This window comes from Anabrus simplex, chromosome X (assembly GCF_040414725.1).
Source record: "Anabrus simplex isolate iqAnaSimp1 chromosome X, ASM4041472v1, whole genome shotgun sequence".
NCBI classification, from domain to species: domain Eukaryota; kingdom Metazoa; phylum Arthropoda; class Insecta; order Orthoptera; family Tettigoniidae; genus Anabrus; species Anabrus simplex.
Window position 1 is genome coordinate 168,910,949 of NC_090279.1, and position 25,877 is coordinate 168,936,825.

At 40.7% G+C, this 25,877-nt stretch overlaps 1 protein-coding gene and 1 non-coding gene across 2 annotated transcripts in view; one reads left to right on the forward strand and one right to left on the reverse strand.

Moving 5' to 3' along the window:
- Positions 1 to 25,877, forward strand: part of Cdc45 (cell division cycle protein 45) — a 65,839-nt gene that overhangs the window by 13,061 nt on the left and 26,901 nt on the right. Inside the window, exons 3-6 of the mRNA XM_068230508.1 lie at positions 2,128 to 2,265; positions 7,231 to 7,306; positions 14,317 to 14,339; positions 16,517 to 16,702. Of these exons, the coding sequence (XP_068086609.1) occupies positions 2,128 to 2,265; positions 7,231 to 7,306; positions 14,317 to 14,339; positions 16,517 to 16,702 (423 nt within the window). The remainder of the gene's footprint in view (positions 1 to 2,127; positions 2,266 to 7,230; positions 7,307 to 14,316; positions 14,340 to 16,516; positions 16,703 to 25,877) is intronic.
- TRNAS-UGA (transfer RNA serine (anticodon UGA)) lies at positions 3,677 to 3,753 on the reverse strand. Its single transcript has one exon. It is a non-coding gene; the product is annotated as a tRNA-Ser (tRNA).

Consider the following 25,877-nt stretch of genomic DNA (forward strand, 5'->3'; position numbering starts at 1 on the left):
CATATTCAGAACTTCTTGAAATGGGGGTATGAAGTGGAAGCGGCTTTGCCTAAAGGAATTTGGTTTAGAGGTTGCATGTGATTAGACCATTTCTTGATGGATGCAGTATTTTTGCTTCTGTCTTTTGGCACAGGCCACAGCAAAATGTAGCTTCCATTTATGGCTGTGACAGTATGGAGCTGCTGCAGTGTGGGTGAGCTGAGAGAGGAAGGCAATGGCAAATTACCTTGCTTCTCGTCACCTACTACACCTCATTTTTGCAGTTTCCCATAACCACATGACCTCGGATAGTGCTATTGAGGATACAACCAGCTTCTGGGCTGATAACGTGACAGACCTGCTAAATGCTGCAAGACTCAAGGTTGCCGATCCATGTTAGATTTCCCACATCTTTAACAATCACTTTTAAAAATTCCATTAAATACAGTAACATACAGCTGAAAATGATAATGAATATTTGCCTTCATTTATGGCATTATCACAATCATTAATGGTGATTATTGTTTTGAAAGGAAGCTCAACTGGTCAACCATCCTCTGAAAACACTAATCAAAAGGAAAATCACTTCAGACCGGGTAAGTGGATGCGTGGTTTGGGTCACATATCTATCAGCTTGCATTCGGAATATAGTGGGTTTGAGCCCCACTATCGGCAGCCCTGAAGATGGTTTTTTGTGGTTTCCCATATTCACACCAGGTAAATGCTGGGGCTGTACCTTAATTAAGGCCATGGTTGCTTCTTTCCCACTCCTAGCCCTTTAATATCCTGTCATTGCTATAAGACATAGGGCCTATCTGTGTCAGTTCGACGTAAAGCAAATTGAAGATTGCTTCTCTTATGTATCGGCAGTGTATAAGCGTCGAGGTTACCCTAGGCAACACCAGTGACTGAAGAAGTTTGGAGTTGAATGCATTGCTTAATTTCATAGAGGGATTTCCGTTCAGAGAGAGAGGGAGTGAGCCAGCATGCAGTCAAAACATTTAAGAAAGAAATTCATTCACATCATTTTTGCATGAATGTGTGCAGTATTTGAAATGAGATTTTGGACTGAATGGAAGAATTATAATGAAGAAAAATTACAATTTAATACAGGGTCTTTATTTATGCTTGGCAGGGATTTTCTCGCTCGATCTTGGCCGCCAGTCACGGTTCAGTTGCCGGCTAATAACGGACCATTTATATTGGTATTGTCCGGCAGAATACGGTGCTCAAAATCATTATCATGCATTTCACTCACCATGTTTACAGTTTATGCTAAAAAATCATTATCATGCATTTTACTCACCATCTTTACAGTTTATGCTGAAAATGCTCCCCATGCGATGCCAAGCATAATCGGCGTCTCCTAATGAAGTTTTCGGTTACTCTACCAAGTTCTTCAGCACTGATGCATGCAATTGCAGCTCTTATATTTTCTTTAAGTTCATCTAGTGTGTGAAGGTTGTTCCCATAAAGTACATTTTTTTAACATTCCCCACAAATAAAAATCACATGCCGTTAAATTTGGGCTACAAGGGGGCGACAGATTTTTACTGACAATCTTCGTACCAAACATGCTTCAGTAAGGAGATAACGACCTTTACGTCTGTTTTTATTGTTTACTGAACCTGTACGTTTGATTCTCTTGGCCAGTTGTTTTATTGTCCGATTGATAAGAATGGGTCTCCCTGCAAATTTTGCTCGAAACTTTTGTCTTGTCCTAGCGCATGATTTTCTGCACTTAATGGAAGTATTGTGCAGATATACACGTTCACGTAACGAATAGTTCACATACATTACAGCACTATACAGAATCACAATAAAATACTATACAATACGACGTACAGTACGCAGTAGCTTCATTGAACACCCTACTGTCTTGGAGCTCAGCTCTCAGCAACTGCAGAAGTGCCGGAAACCGCGCGCGCCAGCGGCCGATCATCGGCAGCCAAGTTTGAGCGATAAAGTCCCTGCCAAGCATAAATATAGACCCTGTATTTATAGGACAATTACTGAAAATATGTATTTATAGCATAATTGTTGAAAATTTGTATTTACATTTAAGAATGTTCGGTGGTAATATTTATTCCATTTTAAGGTTTCATTATGTTATTGCCAGGCTTCTATAATCCTTAATTCTGTTTACAGGTCAAGTATGTTATATTCATCAATTGTGGTGGAACGGTAGATGTAGTTGACCTTCTGGAACCTGAAGATGACGTGGTGTTCTTCATTCTCGATAGCCATAGACCTACAGATGTCTGCAATGTTTACATTCCAGACCAAGTAAGTTTTGGTCAAGTCTAAATGATATTGATAGGTGCATACAGGCAGTAGAAATATCCTGAATACAAAAATAGACTTAATTGAAGAACAGTATTGATGGTAGCAGTAACATACCAATTTGTCATAAAAAATAAAACTAGAATAAATTGAAAACCAGAATGTATGCTAGATAGCAGGGGTGCATTCTGCATTGAATTTAACCCTTTGGCACTCAGCCTATATTCAGGGGTTTGCTCGAAGACACTCAAACTAATTTCTGTGATTTTCCAAACCAAATTACAAAAAATAAACACGTAAACAGTTTAACACACATTAAAATAAAATAAATCACACTAATACAGGAAACTATGAGCATTTTAGAAATGAATATACCTAGGACGTATTGTAATTGGTAAAGCCAAAATAAATTATAAAGTTTTGAAAATAAATTTAAAAAATAAATTATGGTTTTCAATGACAGAAAAATCAGACATTATTGCGTCTTCCTTCTTTACTCTTACGTGTGAAAGAAAGAATAACTTCTGAATAATTTGATATCAATATGATGTGTGTGTTGCAATCAACTCGTGAAGCATGGCACAAAGTTATTCACTGTACATGTAACGGTCATTGATCTCAGGTCCTCGCGGTCCGATGCACGGTGAACAGCTGTGACTGTGTCATTTCCCACATAATGGGAATCCCTTTTGGCAAAAGGTCATTATTACTGTCTAAATCATCTGAAAATTCAAGGATATCGGCCTCATTCGGCCTTGAATATGGCCTATCCATTACGACAAAAAGATGACACAAGCACGTGCAATAACAGACTTATGAAAAGGAGTAAAATTATAGTTTGCGAAGTAAAGCAAACACACGGTATACCAAAGAAACGAAATAAACTCTAAACTAAACTCATAGCAAGATGAAATTGTTGTATTCATAAGCTAACTAAAACAGATCCACGCAATAACAACTTCAAATAACCACATAAATATTCACGGTCAACAGATTTCATTTGTTGAAAATATAATTTTTTTGCAGGGCTGGTGGATATACCTGTAAAGTAAAACGCAAATTCAATGCTTTAAGGTACCGTCACGTTCAACTGTTACGATTTAACAGCCACGCAAATGACCAAAATCGCTAAATAGGACAGAGCCGATGTATCGGCGCCGTGAGCATTTTCGCCATAACCTCTCGCGCCGCTAGTTCGGCGCACTGAGTGCGAAAGGGTTAAGGAACTGGAGATGGACCATTTGTTCTGGGTACACATTATGATATTTCATCGTGTTAATACAATGGCTTCCTTTAAAATTGTCCTGGTTTTTGAATTATCATAACTCATCGAAACAGACTTTCAACGTATTAGGTCGTGTTACGTACATGTAGTACGTGTTGAAGAGATGTTAAGTACAAAACAAAAATGGCCAGCCGGACACCAGTGGGATCCGAACCCACAACCTCCCGATTTCACGTCGGTTGCTCTACCAATTGAGCTATGGTGGCCTAGGCCATCTTTGTTCTGTTTGAAAGGATCTGAGCTACAGGTCTGGCACTGCTGCTAGCACACTGTAGAGTGCGTTTAAGTCGCCTGTTGTGGGGCATGTCAATGAATATTGAATTTTCATGATTACATTGCGATCGTGAAAATTCAATATTCATCATAACTCTTTTGTCTTTTAGTTGAAAGTTTTAAGGCAGCCAAACAGTACAATCTATCTCACCTAGCTAGATATTCTTTCTGATGCACACGTTGGTGTAACATGCATGCATCACGACTCGCCGCATCTACCGTACTGCACGCCAATCTTTTGTTAGGCAGCTGTGTCATCTGTCAGGAGAGATTCTGGCATTTAGAGAATGCTGAAAATGAGGTTTGCTGTATTATTATGTGAGAGTGTTAGGCTTAAAATAGTGCTTTTGGAGTTTTAAATTGTCATGGAGTGCAGGTATAAAGAAAAGAAAAAACTTTAGGAAGCAGAAGCCATATAGAGAAGCATTTAATTATTAATGAAGGATAATGGCAAATAAAAGCAATATCCTTTGCCATGCCAGAAATATAAAAAATTGGATTGGTAATTCTCTCAATGCCGGCAACAGCAGCAACCATTGAACTGTCATTCTCAACTAAACATTTGATCTGCATAGGGTCTGAAAATTTTGAATGGACTTCCATTGATATTGATTCAAAAGAAGTTGCTGGAGATACTGGGAAATGAAATGAGGCTGAAGTTCATGGATGAGAAAAATTTTGTGGCCGTGTGGTTAGGGGCATGCAGCTGTGAGCTTGCATCCGGGAGATAGTGGTTTCGTTTCATACCTCACTGTCGGCAGCCCTGAAGATGGTTTTCTGTTGTTTCCCCATTTTTACTCCAGGCAAATGCTGGCTGGGGCTGTACCTGAATTAAGGCCACGGTCGCTTCTTTCCCACTCCTAGTCCTTTCCTTTCCCATCGTCGCTATAAGACCTATCTGTCACACCAGGCAAATGCTGGGGCTGTACCTTAATTAAGGCCACGGCCGCTTCCTTCCAACTCCTAGGCCTTTCCTATCCCATCGTCGCCATAAGACCTATCTGTGTTGGTGCGACGTAAAGCCCCTAGCAAAAAAAAAGACCTATCTGTGTCAGTGCGACCTAAAGCAAATTGTAAGAAAAAAAATTCAATCTTATCTTGTTTTCTCTGTTTTCATGAGTTTATCAGACTTTCTTCCCACACTTTCCACACCAAAACTGAAGATCCGTCCTTCATGCCTCCTCAGTGAATGTTGAAGTCTGCTCTTTTGTTGAAGCTGGGAACCAAAACAAGCTTGTTGAGGGCTGAGAAGAAATGGGTTCAGAAGACTTGAGATCGGCGAGGAGAGAGCCAGTCTATTTGGAGACAGCAGTGTATGAGGATGTGGAGATTGTCCTTGTCTCTCTGTGGTCTCTGTTTGTCCATGTCTCCTCTTTCTATTGTTGCCTGTTTGTTCACTGACCTGTTAAGAGTTCCTTTCCGTGACTTGTATTTACCAGTCAGTACATAACTAATATGCACTGAATATAACTCCCACTCTGCTGTACTATCTAAGACGAATCCAGTGGCATAGACAGCCCATTAACCCTTTCGAGTCGCAATAAGTGACCACATTGTTGGCCGTGGAATCAGATTTAATTTGCCTGCCCGTAGTTCGAGTGTACCTGTCACACAAAAATATGCATAAAATACAAGCTACAGGCCGAGTTGGCCATGCGGTTAGGGGCGCGCAGCTGTGAGCTTGCATCCAGAAGATAGTGGGTTCGAACCCCACTGTCGGCAGCCCTGAAAATGGCTTTCAGTGTTTTCCCATTTTCACACCAGGAAAATGCTGGAGCTGTACCTTAATTAAGGCCATGGCTGCTTCTTTCACATTCCTAGGCCTTTCCTATCCCATCGTCGCCATAAAACCTATCTGTGTTGGTGCGACGTGAAGCAAATAGCAAACGAAAAGTAGAAATTAAAACTAATGCAGATATTTAACTCAAATTTCGCATTTATGCCGTGGGAGGTTATGACTTACCCATTCTTCATTCCTTGAGTGACTGCTGGTAGTGATACAAATATTTCATTTTAAATAATTTCAAAAAGAGCAGTTCCATATACTCTAAAAACAACGCAAAGTTGGACGGTGGGCAGACTATACATTTTTCGTAAATATTTCTGAAACACTGTTGTATCCACGAAATGGATATAAATAAGGGTTATCGTTTTTTCTCCAATTTCCAATAAGTGTGGTTCTTTTGTGTCACCGGCCACGCGCATTTGGAAGAATCTGGCGTGGCACTTTCACTGTCACTTTCTTCAATATTCTACTCACTTCAGTAACTCTCACTGTTGCTATCACCGTCCCCGAAGTCAGATTCGTTTTCCAAAACGTCATTATAGCCATAATCACCATCTAAAACAATGTCTACAAGCGCTTTCAATCTCTCGGTGACATTTATCGCAAAACCGCTTTTACTGCATAATGAATACTGAATACTGATAAAAATAAACTGTTATTCAACAATTCCAGTGTCGCACATACAGTATTGTTTACCAACAGTACATTTCTCTAGTTCCATACAGTGTGTATTGTTAGAAATAATATTTCAAAGGGAAACTAATATACAAAAAGAAGTGAGGCACTGTGTCCTTGTGAGCTGAGTCAGTCGTATGATTCATGCGCCAAAACACCGCGCGCGAACACAGTTCGTCATATATAACGTGAATGGTTTAAGAGCCTTAGCCTAAGATGACTATCAGAGGGTAGGAAGGGTCCACCTATTCAATACTATCGTTTTGTATATTGTCTTATAAAACTGGGACTAGTTTCGACCCCGTATATTGGGTCAGCTTCAGCCACGCTCCAATTGGAAGATATAAACACACGTATAACCAATAATGATATAAACACTGATATGACACAATTTATAGTCTTAATTTAAACCATTGATGAAGTCTGAATAACATATCTACACTTTAAACTAAGTAACACATGTTGTGGTTGATGGTGAACTATTTTGTTGTTTCTATAGCAGCTATTGTTCTTGAGTTGATCCGGGAGTTGGTATCCTTTTCTGTGTAAACACTGATATAATTTAAACCATTGAAGAAGTCCGAATAACATATCCACACTTTAAACTAAGTAACACATCAAGAATGTTGTGGTTGATGGCGAACTATTAGATATTAGAGTGTGTCATGATCAACATGATGACATCCTTGGCTTTCATAACTGTGTTTTCTGCCTCTCATATCAGACAACTCCTGAATTTGTACTGTAAAACCGACTGAAATCTGAATTAAAATCCTTGGAATGGCCGTCAATCGAATCTGGGGTCTCAAGGTATGATGCAGGCATGCTTTCCCCGCACCACAGGGTTGGCTTAAAAAAAATTATTTACGCTGTTTGTCCAAAGTTAACTCGAAAAAGGTTGACTTTATCATAATGCTTGTTTTAATGATAAACCTTTCTTTCTTTTTAGGTCAGATTATTATCTGAACGCAAGGACGACGAGAATATCCCAGAATGTAAGGACATCTTCAAAGATGAGGAAGTAAGTATTATCCTACAAGTTGGAATCTATTCATAGAGCAGGAATTAATATACATTCTTAGTTTATTTTCCAAGCCAGTAGTATCAAGTAATTTTTGGTATTAAGGTCCTTATTTAAAGTCAAAATCTTCATTATTGGTTCCGTATGGAATCGAGATTCACAAATAAACCACACCTTCCCCTCCTCCCACTTAGCTACACCGCCTCCCTCCGCTCTCTCTCGCGATGTACTGCCGATCAGTTTAGTCTGTCAGTTCCTCTTTAACTTCTATCAGCTTGGCACCTGAGGTGAGTCTCATGTTTCATTAATGTATCTTTTCCTGCCTCCTTTTCGTAATGGTAATCATGTCTTATTTTCCTTGTAGGTTCCGTCTTGGTTCGAGACCGTTCTAGACCCACCTATGTATCCACGTATTTTTCATATTACATCCTTTTTCGACACACTGTTTTAACAAGAGCCTTGGTCATTTTATCTTAATCAACCTCATATCATAATTTATTATGACAATCATGGACATAAAAATGAAGCAAGCTGATATAAAAACTCTATTTTAGTACTTTGCTTTTAATGCCAAGACACCAGCGATCTATAAACTCAACCTGCCTACTTTGTTTAAATTGGCATTACTATATTTTAATCATTATTTCCGTTAAGTACAAAGGCTGTTTTCCAATTAGAATGTTCTAACACCATTATTGTATATACTTTTGTGAAACGACTTATAATTGAGTACCTGTTGTGGTTTTTTTTTTTTGTCTCATGGAACTTTATTACAATACCAATCAATACTATTTTTAATAATGTATTAAATTGTGTGTAAACAAAAATATTACACTTATTTAGTACCAAAAATCGACAATTGTATACATTTTACTACAAAGCGTATTTAAAAAAAGATTTTTAGCATCTCTCTCAATTATAACTTTTATGGTGTACACCTCATCATATATAAAACATACACCGATGTAATACGATTACCATTCACGTTTCTATAAACATTTTAGCCCTAATATGAATAATTTTGTAAATTATTGGTATAATTTTACTAGAGATGTAAATTTTAATGTATTTCTTATGGCTTTGTTTTCTTTTATTGGCTGATGATGACATACAATTTTTGTCGAAACCGGTCCCAAATGACTAAATAAATGAAATGTGTAGATTTAACAGACTTGTAGAATCTATCACTTAATTTTCTTCAGTATTTAATAGGTGGACCTTAAATTCCCTTGTTTATTTGTGTATCAAGGTCTTTAGTAGTAACAACTTTAAATCATCTGACAACTGAAGTAGAAGAAGAAAGTCATATTAATCCATATTGATCAATTAACCTGCATAAATCTTACGATTTATGACTGTTAGGTTCTTCAGTCTGTTGAAAAAAGGGTATAATTCTGTTATATGTTCTCTTTTTCAGGTAGTTTCTAAATTGTATTTATTGATAAATTAGTTTTGACTGATTGAAGAACCTAGCAGTTGTAAATTGACAGTCGGAATTGAAAAGAAATGGCCTCAAATATGATAAATCTTAGTTTTTGTATTTGTAATTACAAAAGTAATGGCATCTAGTGGAGATGAATGACAGCAGAAGAGACAGAACACACCTCAGCTAACAAGAAGTTGGTTACTGTAATGTTAATAAGATTTAGGTGCTTGGGACATTGAACTTCAATTTTTCTTCCCGCTTCCTGGCTTGGCGATTTTAGGGCTTCGGGTCATAGGCTTTCAACCCCTGTATTTTAAGATTCCTTTTTCACTCACTCTTTCAGTGATCACATTTTTCTTACTTCGACAGTTATCTTCCTGATAAATAGGTGCTAATGACCGTACAGGTTTGCATCTTATATATTAAGTGACACGGATTGTTGTTCATCTACTGTCCACATTTCCCTAGAAATGAAGTATGTACCCTCATGTTCATAAAAAACAGAACACCTTGAAAGACTACAGATAGGAAGTTCATATTTACAGGACATGTTCATTAGTATGTTCTGCAGAAACGATTAGGTTCAGCATGTGTCCTGTTGCCTAGTAGGCACTGAGTCCTCCATGAGCACTGATAACTTGTTCCATGCGTGATGGCATCGACTTGTATAAGGTGTAAATGGCGTCCTGCGGTATAGCCATCCATGCTGCATTCACCTAGTTCCACAGTTCATCTTTGGTGTTTGGTATTGGGTCACTGCGCCGCACCCGTCGTTTCACCATATCCGACACATTTTCAATTGGCGACAAGTCCGGTGATCGAGTGGGCCAGGGCAACAGCCTGATATCCTGTGACAACAAGAAGGCACGTGTTTGTGCAGCAATATGTGGTCGCGCATTGTCCTGCTGAAACATGGCGTCTGGGGTGTCGTGCAGAAAGGGTATGGCTACAGGTCACAGGATGTTATTCACGTAGGTCAGACTGGTCACAGTGCCCTGGACATGCACCAACAGTGATTTGTAGTTGTACCCAACAGCACCCCACACCATTAGGCCTTGAGTTGGTGCTGTATGTCTTGTGCGAATGCAGTCAGTGTGATGCCTCTCTCCCTGTCTGCGGCAAACCAAAATGTGGCCATCAGTTTCAAACAAACAGAACCTGGATTTATCCAAAAACACTATTTGCTGCCATTCCTGTCCCCAGTGACGTCGTTCCATACACCATTATAGTCTAGCATGTTTATGCACATTAGTCAAAGGTAGGCGGAGAAGTGGACGACGCGCCGGTAACCCAGACTGTAATGAACGGCAACGGACTGTCGCTCCTGGTAGTGTACGATGTGGTACACTGTTCCACTATTGTGCCATAGCTGAGGAAGATGCAGATGTGTCCTGCAATGCCATTCGGATGAGGTGTCATTCTTCTCGGGGGGCTGGTCTGGATGTTGCGACCAGACCCATCTCATTGTGTTCTGCAACCTTCTGTGAACCATTCAGTACACACCCATTGCACTGCTGACACTCTTCGTCCCACACGAGCAGCAATTTCCTGGATGGATACATCATGTTTTCTCCTGCCAATAATGTGCCCTCTTTCAAACTCACTCATATGACGGTACGGTTCTCGCATACGTCTGCGAGGCATCCTGCACATCTGCTCAAGTCACACTGACTCATTACCTTCGGTTTCTAGCTACAACGAGAGCTGCAGGCACATTTTACCAGTCAGTGGTGGTGCGCCCAGATATCTTTGTGGACCTTGAACCTGAGGACCGACATGGTTCAAATGCTAATCATTTCTTCAGAACATACTAATGCACATGTCCTGTGAATATGAACTTCCTATCTCTAGTCTTTCAAGGTGTTCTGGTATTTATGAACATGGGTGTATTTATTGTATATAATGGTTCAACATATTGTAAATTTAGTGTTGATTTCTGCAATAAAGGGTTTCAGAACGGAGGAGATCTTTATCGTGGAGCATTATATCCAGTCATAAGGAAGGGGGCATCAGAATGAGCAGAGTATGCTTCATGTTAAAGAAAGGTATGAGGAACGATTTAGTAAGGAGGCACCATATGGGAGGACAGTGTTAGCTGTTATTGAAATTGGATCAGTCTTAAGTCAATAAAAGGGACAACAGCATGCCCAAGAACTGTTACCAGAAACAAGATTTTTGGACGACTTCTACATATGTTACAGTCCCCAGAGTGTAGTCTACATATGAACAACACTGAAACTTGGTTTGAGCAATAGGCCTATTTAGTGGATATTTTAAAGAACTGGTTGGATTTGCTAACCACAATAAAAGTTGCTCAGTGTCTAACAGAAAGGGATGAGCGAGCCTGGTTACAGTATTGCAGCCGAGTGTTGTATGAGGATTCAAATTTCTTCTGCAAGATGTGATTTTTCGATCATCTTTGTATCCATCCAGCGAGCCAGGTAGGATGTTCATGAATGATTTGCCGCCATTTTGCTCTGTTTTGATATACTTCTTATTATAGTTCCCAGTTTTCTCCTCTGGTTTTGTAGATTTTCTTTGATCTGATCGTGCCACCTCTTCCTGGGTCATCCAATTGGTCTTTCCCCTGTACATTCTTATCCAAGTATTGTCTTGGTTTTTGGCTCTTCCTTGTCCTCTTCACATGCTCAGACCTTTGAGTCATGCACCACTCATCTTCTTGCCATTTACAGGCCCACCTGCATCTTTTCTTTGACATCCTCATTCCTAATTTTATCTCTTCTAGTCTTCTGCACTTCTGACTGCAGAAAGTTCATCTCACACTCTTGTAATTTGCTTAGTTCACCTTTATTAATTCTGCAGCACTCTAGGCTGTATGTCATGATGCTGGGGGTGTTCCTTAATTAAGACCTCGGCTGCTTCCTGTCCACTCCTAGGCCTTTCCTATCCCATCATCGCCATAAGACTTGTCTGTATCGGTGCGATATATATAAAAAAAAAAACCATTGTGTATGTCATGATAGGCAGGAGGTTATGTTTTAAGCATGGTCTGTTCAGCTCTGACAGGAACTCCCTTGTCCTGTAGTACACTGCTGTACAAAACCTGAGGACAAAAGTAACTTTCGCATGTTGTGTCACTGCCAAGTAACATAGATCGACGAAACTTGAACCATACATAGGAAGAGCTGCTACAGTATGGTACGGTAGGCAACTGAAAGAAATATGCGATGAGACGAATATAAATGTCCCCTGGACATCACAAAAGAAGGGACATGGTTCTTGAAAGGGTGTGTGATCACCACGGACAGCGATGCATGCTCTGGAACATGTTCCCATGCTGGCCACAAGATTGGTAAGGAGTTCTTGTGGTAGGGCGTTCCATTCCTCCACCAGCGCAGTTGACAACTGCTGGATGGTCGTTGGTGCATGTGGTCGTGCTGCAGTACGTCTGCCCAACATGTCCCGCCGAGCTAAATGGAATTTGAGATGGGGAAATTGGCGACCAGTCCATTCGCCGAATATCCTTGCATTCCAAGAGCTCCTCCACCTGTGCTGTTCGATGTGTGTATTCCGTTCATCAATTTGGGGGTTCGATGCGGTCGTGCATTGTTTTCCATAAAAATGAAGTCAGGGCCAAATGCACCCCCTGAAAAGATGCACGTGGGGAAGGAGTACACCCTCACAATAACTTTTACTGGCGAGTGTACCCCGTTCAAAGATTTGGAGGTCGGTACGCCGATGCAACATTATGCCTCCCCACACCATAACACTTGGACCACCAAAATGACCATGTTCGATAATGTTCCTGGGTGCATTACGTGTTCCCACCTCTCGCCAGATGAGGGTACAATTAGAATAACTACTCAGACTGAATCTACTCTCATCTGAGAAGAGCACGTGATCCCACTCCTCGTCGGTCCAGACCTGATGCTCTTGGCATCATCGCAAACGGTGCTGCTGATGTGTGGGTGTCAATGGAACACAACATGATGGTCGTTGGGAAAACAGATCACCCCCTTTCAGTCGCCATGCCGCTGTGGGGTGTGAGATTGGGTGCCTTGCAATCCTGTTAAATGTGGTTGCAGTTGCACTCGTTGTTTGACGCGAGTCTCTTCTTGCCTGTTGCACAATGTAGCGGTCATCTGCTGTTGTAGTTGACCGTGGTCGACCCCCCTCCTCTCCTTCGGGCAGCAGTGTCTGTGGTTTGGAATGCTCTCCATGCATGTGAAACAATGCTGTGAGCAATACCAAACTCCTGGGCTACACTTGTCACACTTCATCCTTCTTCAATTTTACTGATGATTCTTCCCCTGTGATGTCTTCCAGATGTTGTCTCCAGGCCATGTTGTAATGAATTACACCGCCACAGTGCATCATAACAGCTTGCTGATTGACGCACACTGTCTTGTCCCTTCAATTGCCTTGTTTTGTGGAGCCAGACCCATTTGGTGCTATGGTCACACTGATCTCGTGCTCCACGTGTGGGAGACCCCTGGCAACATGTTGCCACACTTTCAGTTCCACCAAGTAGTTTATTTTTTATGTCGCTTTATCTCGTCCTTAAGTTTTGCACAGTAGTGTAGATTCTGCACTTGGTAGAAGAACTACCTTTCTGGTTTAGTGCTTCCATCACTTGATGTTATATTTCCCATGTTACTGAAGGCTTTCATACATTCAAGTTTCTCTCCCTCTAACATAAGGTTGTCCCCCTGTGGGTGGGGGTGGTAGAATAACACCCACGGTATCCCCTGCCTGTCGTAAGAGGCGACTAAAAGGGGCCTCAGGGGCTCTGAACTTTGGAGCGTGGGTTGGCGTCCACGAGGCCCTAAGCTGAGTCCTGGCATTGCTTCCACTTACTTGTGCCAGGCTCCTCACCTTCATCTATCCTATCCGACCTCTCTTGGTCAACTCTTGTTCTTTTCCGACCCCGACGCTATTAGGTTTGCGAGGGCTAGGGAGTCTTTCATTTTCACGCCCTTCGTGGCCCTTCTCTTATTTTGGTCGATATCTTCATTTTTCGAAGTATTGGACCCCTTCCATTTTTTCCCTCTGATTAGTGTTATATAGAGGATGGTTGCCTAGTTGTACTTCCTCTTAAAACAATAATCACCACCATCACCACCTAACATAAGGTTGCAATGGGTAGGTGCACTGCTCATACTCAATGTCTTGCGCATACTCATTGGCAGCCAAAACTCCTAAGCCCTAGAACTCCCATTGGGAGTCTCTGACTCACTTCGTTATGTTTTTCTACTGTTTGTTCTTTCCTTTTTTTTTTTATGCAGTAACCTCTCCTTCCATTTATGCTCATGAATAGCATATTTCTATTACGTGATGGCTTTGTTCATTATTTCATTAGTCATTCTTCAATGTTACGGCGACTCCCAGGCTGAGTCTGATAGACTCGCAAGTATTGTGTGTTCCATCTAGATTACTTTGTCAGTTCCGTGCTTGTTTTATTATTGTAACTGTCACCAACTAATCATTGAGTTTCATAAATAACTGTTTATTGAAAATAAATAAGAGAAAGCTGACAGAATAGCAAATCTGAGTGATTTTAGTTGAATGTGAAGGGGATTCAAGTGAAGTTGTTTTAAGTGAAGATGAATCAGACTATGTACCAGAAGATGATGAAAACGACAGTGATGAGGTTCATATCAATGTAGTAAGTGAGAGAAACAGTACTGAGTGAAGTACAAAATAATATTGCTGATCTTGTACTTCACACAGCAGATAATCATTATTGAAGAGGATGAAAAGACTGAAACATTTTTTTTTTTTTTTACTACAGTGAAACCAAAGAGGGTGTGGATTCTCTTGATCATATGTCTCTTTCATGTACCTGGCTTGGCCCACAATGGGCAACTTGGACGCACTCTACAGTGTGATGGCAGTAATGCCAGACATGCAGTTTAGATCCTTTCCAACAGAACAAATATGACCTAGACCACCATACCTCAATGGTAGAACAAGTGACGCAAAAGCTGAAGGTTGTGGTTTCGGATCCCACTGGTGTCTAGTTGGTCATTTGTGTTCTGTATTTAACATCTCTTGAATATGTACTGTACAGGGTGTCTGAAAATAAGTTACGGAAATTGTAAGAGGACACAGTGTTCTGAAACAAGAAATCGATCTCTGGCGTTTTTTATTTCCTCCTTGTGAAAGCTCACTGGAAAATCAACAAGGAAGTGTAAGTTCAATTGTGAGCGTCTTCTGTGTCAGCCTATGCAGCGTGCAGCCAGCCTAGCTATCTTGCTTGATAACGTTGTGCGGTGCGCTACTGTATATACTGACGTGCCACTCGCTCACATGCAACCTTGCTAGCACTGGTGGTGTATCAGTGAGCAACAATTGATCATCATGTCCGGATAATGTAGCGGCTTTATTCTAGTTATTATTATTATTATTATTATTATTATCATCATCATTATCAGCATGCGCTAAGTTATCCTGAACTGACTGGCATACAAAAATGGAATACTACTAGTAAAACTCCTGCCGGTTCTTTGTGAGCACAGTGCATTGGTTTTATAAAGCTTGACATAGATGTTGATTCCCATAGCGAACCTGAAATATTATTCCCGAATGAGTAAATTTATAATACCAATACAGTTGGTCCGTTATTGGACATTATACATTTTCCAGCTAACTCATTCCTGGTTGCCAGCATTTTACCCGAGTGTACTGAATTGGGCTCATCAGTTGGTAAATAGCACACCTACTAAGACACATGGCTCATTTTCAAAAATTGATGCCTGTCATCGTCTCTCATAGTGCATTGGCACTGCCGGTTGCTCCAAGTAGCCTACGCAGTGGCCTCCACGGTATGCACTAGCCACGTAATAAAAGTGAACATTATAAGCACATTCTGTGCTATTGACGGGTATTAAAGGCTATTTAGAACAGAGTATCCTTGGATATAGGCTAATAAAACTAGCCTAAGTCCAAAGTACATCTGTACGTTATTATTGTGTTTTGATGGGTGTTACTCAGAAATGTACACCACTATTAATGCTTCTTTGTTACTTAGATTCCTTGACGTAACAGGCCTGGCCTTCCCAGCTCAACTTTAGAGTTCTTAGGCCATTGAGGAGATATGTTTTAATGGTAATTAAATTCTGTTAATTGTTTGTGTGCCGTACATACTGTGAACATTAATATTTTAAATTTAATTTTTGTAGTGTATTTCACGCGGCGCAGGGCACAAACGCAAAATCTTACAGGAAATGATGCTTTAAAGCTTTCCTGATGCTCCTCTTGTCCACTTCCCTACATTTATTGAGTCACGCAATGCACACTACTGTATTGCTTGCGAACTGCACAGCACATGTAAACAGCTGATCCCGTGCATTCCTTAGTCACGCACTCATGTTTGTACTCCGTTCGCTAGAAGAGATTCTGATAATTTCTGTGTACCCCATGCATTTTCCTTGGGAATTTTGAATGCCAATATTAATACTCTTCACCGTTAATGTTCAGTTCACTACTTCGCAGGACATAAGAGAAATTAAGCAGTTACCCCTGGCGATTAACTAAAGGGTGTAGGAAAAAATGGATGACTGATCCTCTCTTACATGATTGGGTTTATTATGCCCTTAAATTTTCCGTAACTTATTTTTGGACATCCTGTATATACTGAACATAACCTAATAGGTTGGGAGTTTATTTAGAGTACAAAAATTTAATTGTATGCATTTTCATAAAAGAAACATGCTTTTACTTCTAACCATTCACCTATGTTCTTTGCATAATGTTGCTTTTGTTCTGAGGTTTTTTGCTTTTTGTTGCAATGTTCCTAGCATTTCTTAAATTTTATATTTCTTGTAGTCTAGCGACGAGGAGGATAATGGATCCGAAGCTGGCTCGGAAGATGACGATGAGGAGGGCCGGCAAAACAAGCGGCGGAGATTGGCCGAGGAAACCATCATCAAGCGGAGGGAGAGACGGCAGTGGGAAGAGAAGAGAAATCAGCTGCTCTTTACCTACACTCAGTACAGTTATTTTGGACGTTCAGTAAGTTCGTGGCTTGAAAGCTTGAAAATTTTTTTAATGTGAGAAGCAGAAGTGGATGTGTATACAGTGTGACTGGTTCCTTCATCATTGCACTATGCTTTATTCTTCTCTCCTCAGACCACTTTCCTTTAAATTTTCCCTTGGAATCCTTCCATTCTTACAACCTTATTTTTAAAAATCTTTCTGTATTTCCCTCTTTTCTTACTTTATTTCTTTCTCAATCTATGTTAAGAAATAACAATCTCCTTTTTCTTATTGTTTCTGTTATATTTTCTTTGCTCTGGTTTATTTCCTTATTCTTATTTTCTCCATTGTTCCGTTGTTTTCATTGGTTCGAAGATTTTTCTCATGATTCTTTTTCGAGTACAAAGGGCACTAGGAAAGTTTTGCAATACACAAAAACGGTTGGCTTGACACCCCTGTCATGATGGGGGATGAAAAGAGGGGTGAAAACCGGTCTAGAAAACAGCAAGGCAACTGGCAACATCAGTTATTACCAAGCAGTAGGATTGAAAGCAAGTTAAGATGTGGTCTAAAGGTGAATATCGCGCAATTATCCGCTGCAATTTTGCTCGTGGATTAACTGTTGACCAGTGCCTGGAGGAAATGACTCCTGTGCTGGGGAAAGACTATCCACATCGGACAACAATTTTCCGCTGGTACAAAGAGTTGCAGACGGGAAATTTTGGGGTTGAAGACGATCCTCATTCTGGGCGACCGTCTGGATCGGTGACTGAGGAAAACATTGAAGCCGTGAGGAAAATGTTGCAGCAAGAGAGGCGGTTGACATATCGGCAGGTAGAAGAGACCCTCCACATCCCTGCACCAGCTATTCATTCAGTTCTACACGACCATCTCCATGTTAGAAAGGTTTGTTCCCTTTGGGTGCCCTATTCACTTTCACAGGAACAAAGGGCACATCGAGTGAAATTGTGCCTAAGAATCGCTAAAACAGTTTAAAAATGGGACTTCGCGTAATGTCAGTAGCATCGTTATAGGTGACTAAACTTGGCTTTATTATTATGATGTCCAAACAAAATCCCAGATGAGGGTACTCCTATGACTGCGAAAGTCAAGGTCAGTGAAGAAAAGGATGATAGCAGTATTCTTCACTAAACAGGGCATCCTGACTCGGGTTGTGCTAGGAACACAAAGGACAGTTACTGCGCTACCGCGGTAACAGAAGTGCACTTCAAGCGGCCAAAAAGTCTCGCAAAGCATTTCGCGGACCAAAAAGCGGCAAATTTCCGCAAGTAGAGGATTATGTGCTTAAATATATGATTTTGTTACGCAATTTTGGATAAGCCGTTTCTCACGAAATGCTGTATTTTAAAGAATGGGAAATAGCCGCGGCACATGGAATCAGTGTCTGGTATTTGAAGGTTAGCCGAGGCTTGATTAATTTTATGAAGAGAAATGGATTTTCTCTTCGACGACTAACATCATCATGCCAAAAAATGACGAATGATTTCAACCATTTTCATCGCGTTGTGATTGAGAAGCGTAAAGTAAAGGAATATTTGATCTTATAGGAACCGCAGGTCAGACGCCAATCAGTTTCCATATGCCACAAAGTCGAACAATCGATAAGAAAGGAACATACAGTGTTATCGTACGCGCTATCGGAAGCAAAAAACGATGTACCGGTACTGCAATGCTTGCTGTAACAGCTGATGGCAGAAAGCTTGCACCTTATATTGTTCTAAAACTAAAAACAATGCCTAAAGCAAAATTTCCGCGAGTGATCCACGTTCGTATTCAAGAGACACGTCACTCCTACTAGATTGGATATGAACGGTTTGGGGTAATGTAGCAGGGTCCCTCCTTCGATGTCCGGCCCTTCTCGTGTTGGATAGTTTTCTTTTTTGCCGGTACCTATGTCATTCAGGTCGTATTTTCAGCTCGTAATGAGAAGAATATTTTCTAGTGTGGGTATTTCATACCCATGTGTCTAACTCACCTGATGTACCCTATTTGACTTTTCAGAAACAATTTCACGCCGGAATTTTATGCTAAATGATGATGACCGCAAATGAGTTGAACCAATTGTGCTTACATTGTATTTGATGTATCTTTTAAATGTAAATGAATTGTAAATAATTTGTAAAGATCTGAATTCCCTGAATAATTTACGCATCCGAAGTTTTCGCCTGTATTTTTAGTCAAAAAAAGTGTGTTAATTACGCGAGAAAATACGGTAGTATGCATTTTGTTGTGTGTGTCGGGGTGACAAATATTATTATTCATATGTAAGTATCATAAATGAGAGTGATTAGGCCTATATTTTCTTGTAACCATTTTTATGTTTTCTTAGTTTAAGATTTTAAATTTAATGGTCAATTCGCATTGTAATTGTAGATATGTATTCCTTTTATCCTGACTTTTTTTCACCTAGACTGTGCTGGAATATATGTGATGAAATCCAAGAATTAAAAAAATTCTCCTATTCTTGGTTTCTAAAAGTTGGTAGGTATGCTAATAGAATCTAGCATTGTTTCCACTTACTTGTGTGGGTTCCTCATTTTTGTGTTTCCTGTCTGATCTCCTGTGGTCAACTGTTGTTCTCTTCCAACCCTGATGGTATTAGATTTTTGAGGTCTAGGGGGTATTTCATTTTCAATTCCTCTGTGGTCCTTCTTTTTCTTATACCTTCATTTTTTGAAGTGTTGGACACCTTCAATTTTCCTCTGATTGGTGTTGAGAATGGACGGTTGCTTAGTTGTACTTCCTCTTAAAAGAGTATAAGCACCACTGCTGTCACATTCTTGCCCTCCTGTCATGCTCATCCCAGCTGGAAAATTTGAAGCGTTTTTGACAGACTCAGGGTCTAGTTCCAAATTAAATGAAATGTATTCTAATGTGTGCTTTCTCAGGTAGGCGGCATGTAATGGAAGATGTTTATATTCTGCACTGTTCGTCAGTGAGGGATCATATGATGATGAGTCCCCGAACTGAGTTCCTAGTCCTGTTACATTTTTGAGCAATTATGCTTATTCATCCACATCATCCTCATCAGTTCTATAATACCACTCTAGCTGTTGGGTGTGGTTTACAAGCAAGCATTTTGCATATTATTCTTTCTGTATACCACTTTTCTCTCAGGACTGTGTCACCCTGTGGGTGGGGCAGTAGAATAACACCCACGGCATCCCCTGCCTGTTATAAGAGGCAACTAAATAGGGCCCCATAGGTTCTCAACTTGGGAGCATGGGTTGGTGACCACGGGGCCGTATGCTTAGTCCTGGCATTGCTTCCACTTACTCGTCAGGCTCCTCACTTTCATCTATCCTATCCGACCTCCCTTGGTCAACACTTGTTCGTTCTCAACCCCGATGGTATTAGACTGCTAGGCCTAGGGAGTCATTCATTTTCACGCTATTTGTGGCCCTTGCCTTCTTTTTCCCGATACCTTCATTTTTCGAAGTGTCGGACCCCTTCATTTTTTTCCTCTCTGATTTATGTTAATAGAGGACGGTGGCCCAGTTGTACTTCTTAAAACAATAATCACCACCATCACTCTCAGGACTGTATCCAAGTTGACGCATTTAGATCAGTGTTTCTCAACCTTTCCTGTAAATGTGTGCATTTAGGCTCTCAATATTTGTGGAGCAGCCCTATAGTAAATTACTGTATAATTAAAATTAGCAGAGTGTAAGAAACCTTGTCTGGAATAAGGAAGTACCAAGGAGGTGTAAACAGATGATGTTGTATTACGCACCCATATTGATCTATGTGGCTGAGACCTGGACAATGACAAGTAGAAATGAAGGTAGGATTCAAGCCAGTGAAGTGAAATGCCTAAGAAGTATGATAGGAAAGACAGAGTAAGAAATGAAGATGTTATAAAAAGGGAAGTCTGAATAGAAAACCTAATTGAGAGAATTCACAGGAGTAAACTAAGATGGTTTGGACATGTATAGAGGATGGAGGAGAAAAGAATACCAAAACACACAGTGGAGATGAAGTTCTAGGGAAAAAGAGTGAGAGACCTAGAACAAGGTGGATCGATTCATTGAAGAGTGTAAGAATAATAATAAGAAGAAGCAGCATCAGCAGCCTGGACTAGGGCAAAATGATAGAAAAGGGATGGTGGAAGCAGAGAGGATGATGAATTAGAGAGAGAGAGAGAAAATCCACAAGGGATAGCTGCCCTAGAGCAAGGGGTACCATACGGTAACAGCATCAAATAGATAATAATTTTCATACTACAAGGTGCGTTCCATAAATAATGCGACCAAATTCATAAAACACCATTTATTGAATATATTTGTACAAATAATAATAAATCTTCAAAATAGCACCCTCTTGCGTCGATACACTTCTGGAGGCGGTGTTTCCATGCCTGGAAGGCCTTTTCCGGAATGCCCTTTAGAGCCGATGTAACATGTGCCTGGATTGTTTCAATCCTGTCCCAATGTTTTCCTTTCATGCGGAAACAAAAAAAAAATAAGCGGGAGCAAGGTCAGGACTGTAGGGAGGCTGGGGAACCAATGGGGTGTTTGTCCTGGCCAGGAAGTCATTGACAATGAAGGCGCTGTGACTCGGCGCGTTGTCGTGATGAACTTTCCACGTGTCCTTGATGTCGCTTTGGCAGCGCGAGACCCTCCTTTTCAGTCTTTTGAGCACTTCCAAATAGAAAGGTGAGTTCAATGTAGTCCCGGTAGGTACGAATTCGTGGTGGACAATGCCTCTGACGTCAAAGAAGACAATGAGCATACCGTATTTCACGGCATAATCGTTGCCACCGCGTAATCGTCGCATCCTTTATTTTCAATACAAAAATCGGACTTTAAACATTTAATTACATAATCGTCGCACGTCCAAATTTTGTCCACTAATCTGGTTAAAAGGTAAATGGAACTGCAACGTAAGTTGCACATGAATGCGCAATTTAAATACGTGTATGGTTTATGGGCAATTTGGCAACACAGTCATGTTTGCGACATGTTGCACAACGTATAAATAAATAATACCGGTATATGTACGACGCATGGCTTACCGGTAGACTATCGGCAGTTTGACAACGTGGTCGCGAGACAGCGTACTATTTATTCACCACCTACATATTATGCTTACCGGTAGGCTATCGGCAGTTTGACAACGTGGTCGCGAGACAGTGTACTATTTATTCACCACCTACATATTATGAGTTCCCATTTGAAATACGTAAGGCTGTAAGTTATCGCTTATCGGAAACGTCGCCAGGAAATACCGGCTAGGTAGGTTGAATGGACCTCGAACCAGCCCTCAGATACAGGTAAAATTCCCTGACCCGGCCGTGAATTGAACCCGAGGCCTCCGTGTAAGAGGCAAGCACGCTACCCCTACACCATGGGGCCGGCTCCTGTGTTATTGCGCACGAAGTGAAATCCAAGACTATAACGCAGATTTCCACGGAATTATTCAGCCGAATTATTTACGATGTCTCAGTTGTCATCGCTAGACTCTTATCTTACTACTACGTCATAAGTGTCCGGGCATGGGATGAAAACTTTTATCCAAGTAGTCAAGATAATTATTACCCAATGCTATTAAAGTTTTATTTTATAAACGCGTCAGTAATGTAATGTAAAATCATCAATAACTGGGAAGAAATATTAACCTAATTACCGTATGTTTAAAAGAAATTGAAAAAAATGAATGTTTGTTACTGACGTCTCGGAATACAGTCAACCAAAGAGAGCAGTCAACTATACAGTAGATCTACACCGCACTAGCTAGAGCTCCAGTTTGCGAGCTTTGCGCAAGCGCAGTAGTGTGTCGCAACCAACGAGCTAAACTGATAAATTGTTGCATGCTTCCTTGCTGCCTAACAGTATTGGCTGCTCTGGAATGAACAGATCACAGATGCATTTATTTGTTTCAGATTTACGTGATTACTGTAGACATGTGTGCGTGAGAATTTAAGTTTTTAATTTGTGTTTTGGGTGTTTGCAGAAATAATTTGTTTTAATAGTGAACAATTACGGAAAGTCATTTATATCGCAAAACATTAACGTGTGAAGCATTTATAAGCGATTATGGGTAAATATAGAAACTATTCTGCGGGCTTCAAGCTAAGCGTAATTGCCTTCGCTGAACAGCACGGGAACAGAGCTGCAGAAAGAAAATTTTCTGTGAGTGAAAAGTTGGTGCGTGACTGGCGGAAAGTAAAAAACAAGCTAAAAAGCACAAAACCTTCTAGACGCGCGTTTAGAGGTCCTAAAACAGGGAAGTTTCCTATAATTGACGAAGAAGTGTTTAGGTACGTCAGTGAAATACGTAACAATGGCTGCAGTGTATCATATGAAATGTTACAAATTAAGGGACAGGAGGTAGCGCGCAAACACAACATACCGGTAACTCAGTTTAAGGCGACTCGTGGGTGGATTAAGGGGTTCATGCGACGACACAATCTGTCAGTGCGAAGGAGAACAACACTAAGCCAAAAGTTACCTGCTGATTACACGGGCAAGATTGTAAATTTTCACCGATTTGTCATACGTTTGCGCAAGGAAACTTCGTACTTACTTTCTCAAATCGGTAATGCCGATCAGACTCCAGTCTTTTTTGATATGCCTCGCAACAGCACTATTGCGCTAAAAGGATCACGGAGTGTATTAATGAAAACCAGCGGTAGTGAGAAGTTGCGATGCACGGCAATGCTAGCCATTACAGCTGACGGGAGAAAGTTGCCGCCTGACATCATTTTCAAGAGGAAAACGATGCCTAAGAATATACAGTTTCCCCGTGGAATTCATGTACGAGTGCAACCAAAGGGTTGGATGGACGTAGAACTCATCTGGACTGGGTTAAAACTGTGTGGAATAGAAGACCTGGTGCACTACTAAAACAACCAGCTCTGCTTGTTTTAGATAGTTTCCGAGGTCACCTCGTGAACGAAGTGAAGCAAATTCTCACTACAAATAAGACACGACAGATAGTCATTCCTGGTGGCCTAACATCTGCTTTGCAGCCACTAGACGTATGTGTTAATAAACCCTTTAAAGACCACTTACGTCGATTTTACAACGAGTGGATGATGAGCGGCGATCAGCAATTGACGCCCGCCGGAAATATCAGGCGTCCACCCTTGGACTTGTTATGCTCGTGGGTGAAGAAGAGTTGGGATCTTATACCACCTGAACTAGTCTCCAAGAGCTTCAAAAGGACTGGGATTTCGAATGCACTAGACGGTTCTGAAGATGACGCAGTGTGGCAGGGAGATGAAGAATCTGATACTGGTATTAACAGAGGCGAGGACGGCGCATCAGATAGCGAAACCTGCGATAGCGACACCGAAGATTTGGAATAAATTGCGTACCGGTAAGTCCGCATTTCACAACAAAGCGATAATTTTTTGCAAGTGTAATATTTTAACTTTAATACTCAAATTAATGACAAATTAATACGTTCATTTTTATTTTCAGGTTGGAAAAACGTTCGCCGAATTGTTGCGAAAAATTATGAATTTTGTTTTAGACTATTTTAATTATTTTGATGTATAAACGCGAGTATTACGTGCATCTTAAATTTGTATCAAATACAATTTAGTTATAAATACATTTTTTGAGTAATACAAATACTGGTATTAAATATTCATCGTATAATGGTCGCACCCTACAATTTTTTTCGAAAATTTTGGTATAAAAAGTGCGACGATTATGCCGTGAAATACGGTAGTTTTGATCCTGGACTTGCTCATGCGTGCCTTCTTGGGACGGGGCGACATTGGGGTGTGCCACTCTGAACTCTGCCTTTTTGTCTCAGGTTCATACTAAAAAATCCATGACTCATCACCAGTGATAACTGAGTTAAAAAAATTAGGATCATTTTCACACATTTCCAACTTTTCTCTGCACCGAAGCACTCGCATGTCCTTTTGTTCGTTCGACAACACTTTTGGGACCAGTTCGGCACACACCTTTTTCATGTTCAAATCATCGGTCACAATGCGGAAAACAGTTGTTTTTGCCATTTTAGAGTTTGTGCTATCAATTGAAGGCTCAGCCGTCCGTCAGAGTTCAAACAATTGCACACGCGTCACATTTTCGTCGACTCGTGAGGTTGATGGCCGTCTACTGCGAGGTTCATCGGTGATCTCATCTCGGCCCTCCATGAACGACTTGTGCCATCGGAAAACTTGTGATTTGGACAAGCAATCAGTCCCAAAGGCCTGCTGAAGTAATGGAAACGTTTCGGTGGCGGACTTCCCAAGTTTAACGCAAAATTTTATAGCGTACCGTTGCTCTACAGAACGATCCATTGTGCCGTGTTACATGAACTCAAAACGGGCTTGACGGAAACGCACGTCCTGACTCTCCGGTAGCTCGCTGCCGAATGAGACAAAGAGAGTTTGAAGCTAACACCCCCCTCCACCTAGCCCAGCACGTTAGAACTCGCTGCGGTGTACAGTTGCGTCAGAAAAAAATTGGTTGGATTACTTATGGAACGCACGTTGTATTTATCTTAGGATAAAATGAGCTTATATATATTATTTGAATTGAATGTGTAACAACCATTATTAAAGTTTTGCAATCATTCTCATCTTTTAAGTTATCTTATTTACTCATTTGAGGGTCAGTACAATACATACCGACACGTGAAATTGTCGAAAGTTATTTTATGAATTAAAAAATACAGAAAAGTAATAGTTAGTGTAACTTAAAACTACAGTGTGGTTGAGTGGCTCAGTCGATTGAGGCGCTTGGTCTTCTGGCCCCAATTTGGCATGTTTGATTCTGTCTCAGTCCGGCTGTATTTGAAGGTGCTCAGATATGTCAGCCTCGTGTCGGTAGATTTACTGGCACATAAAAGAACTCCTGCGGGACTAAATTACGGCAGCTTGGGGTCTCCGAAAACCGTAAAAGTAGTTAGTGAGACGTAAAGCCAAAACATTATTTATTAGAACTTCACTGAGGTATTACAAATATAGTTTCGTCCATTCTTGGCTTAACTGCATTAGTAAAACCTCATTAAGACGTTTCTGCAGCGGACAAGAAATGTGAACGTGTTAAGCGAGAAAAAGTACTACTGAATCATCATCATCATCATCATCATTTCCCCTTATCCAGCTCCTGCCGGGTCGGGGTATTTATGGCACTTCTCCATCTTCCTCTTTCCTTCCACCATTCCTCTTCCACGATCTTGTCCCAGTCTAAATTTCGTCGTCTTATGCCGCTCTTCACTGATTCAG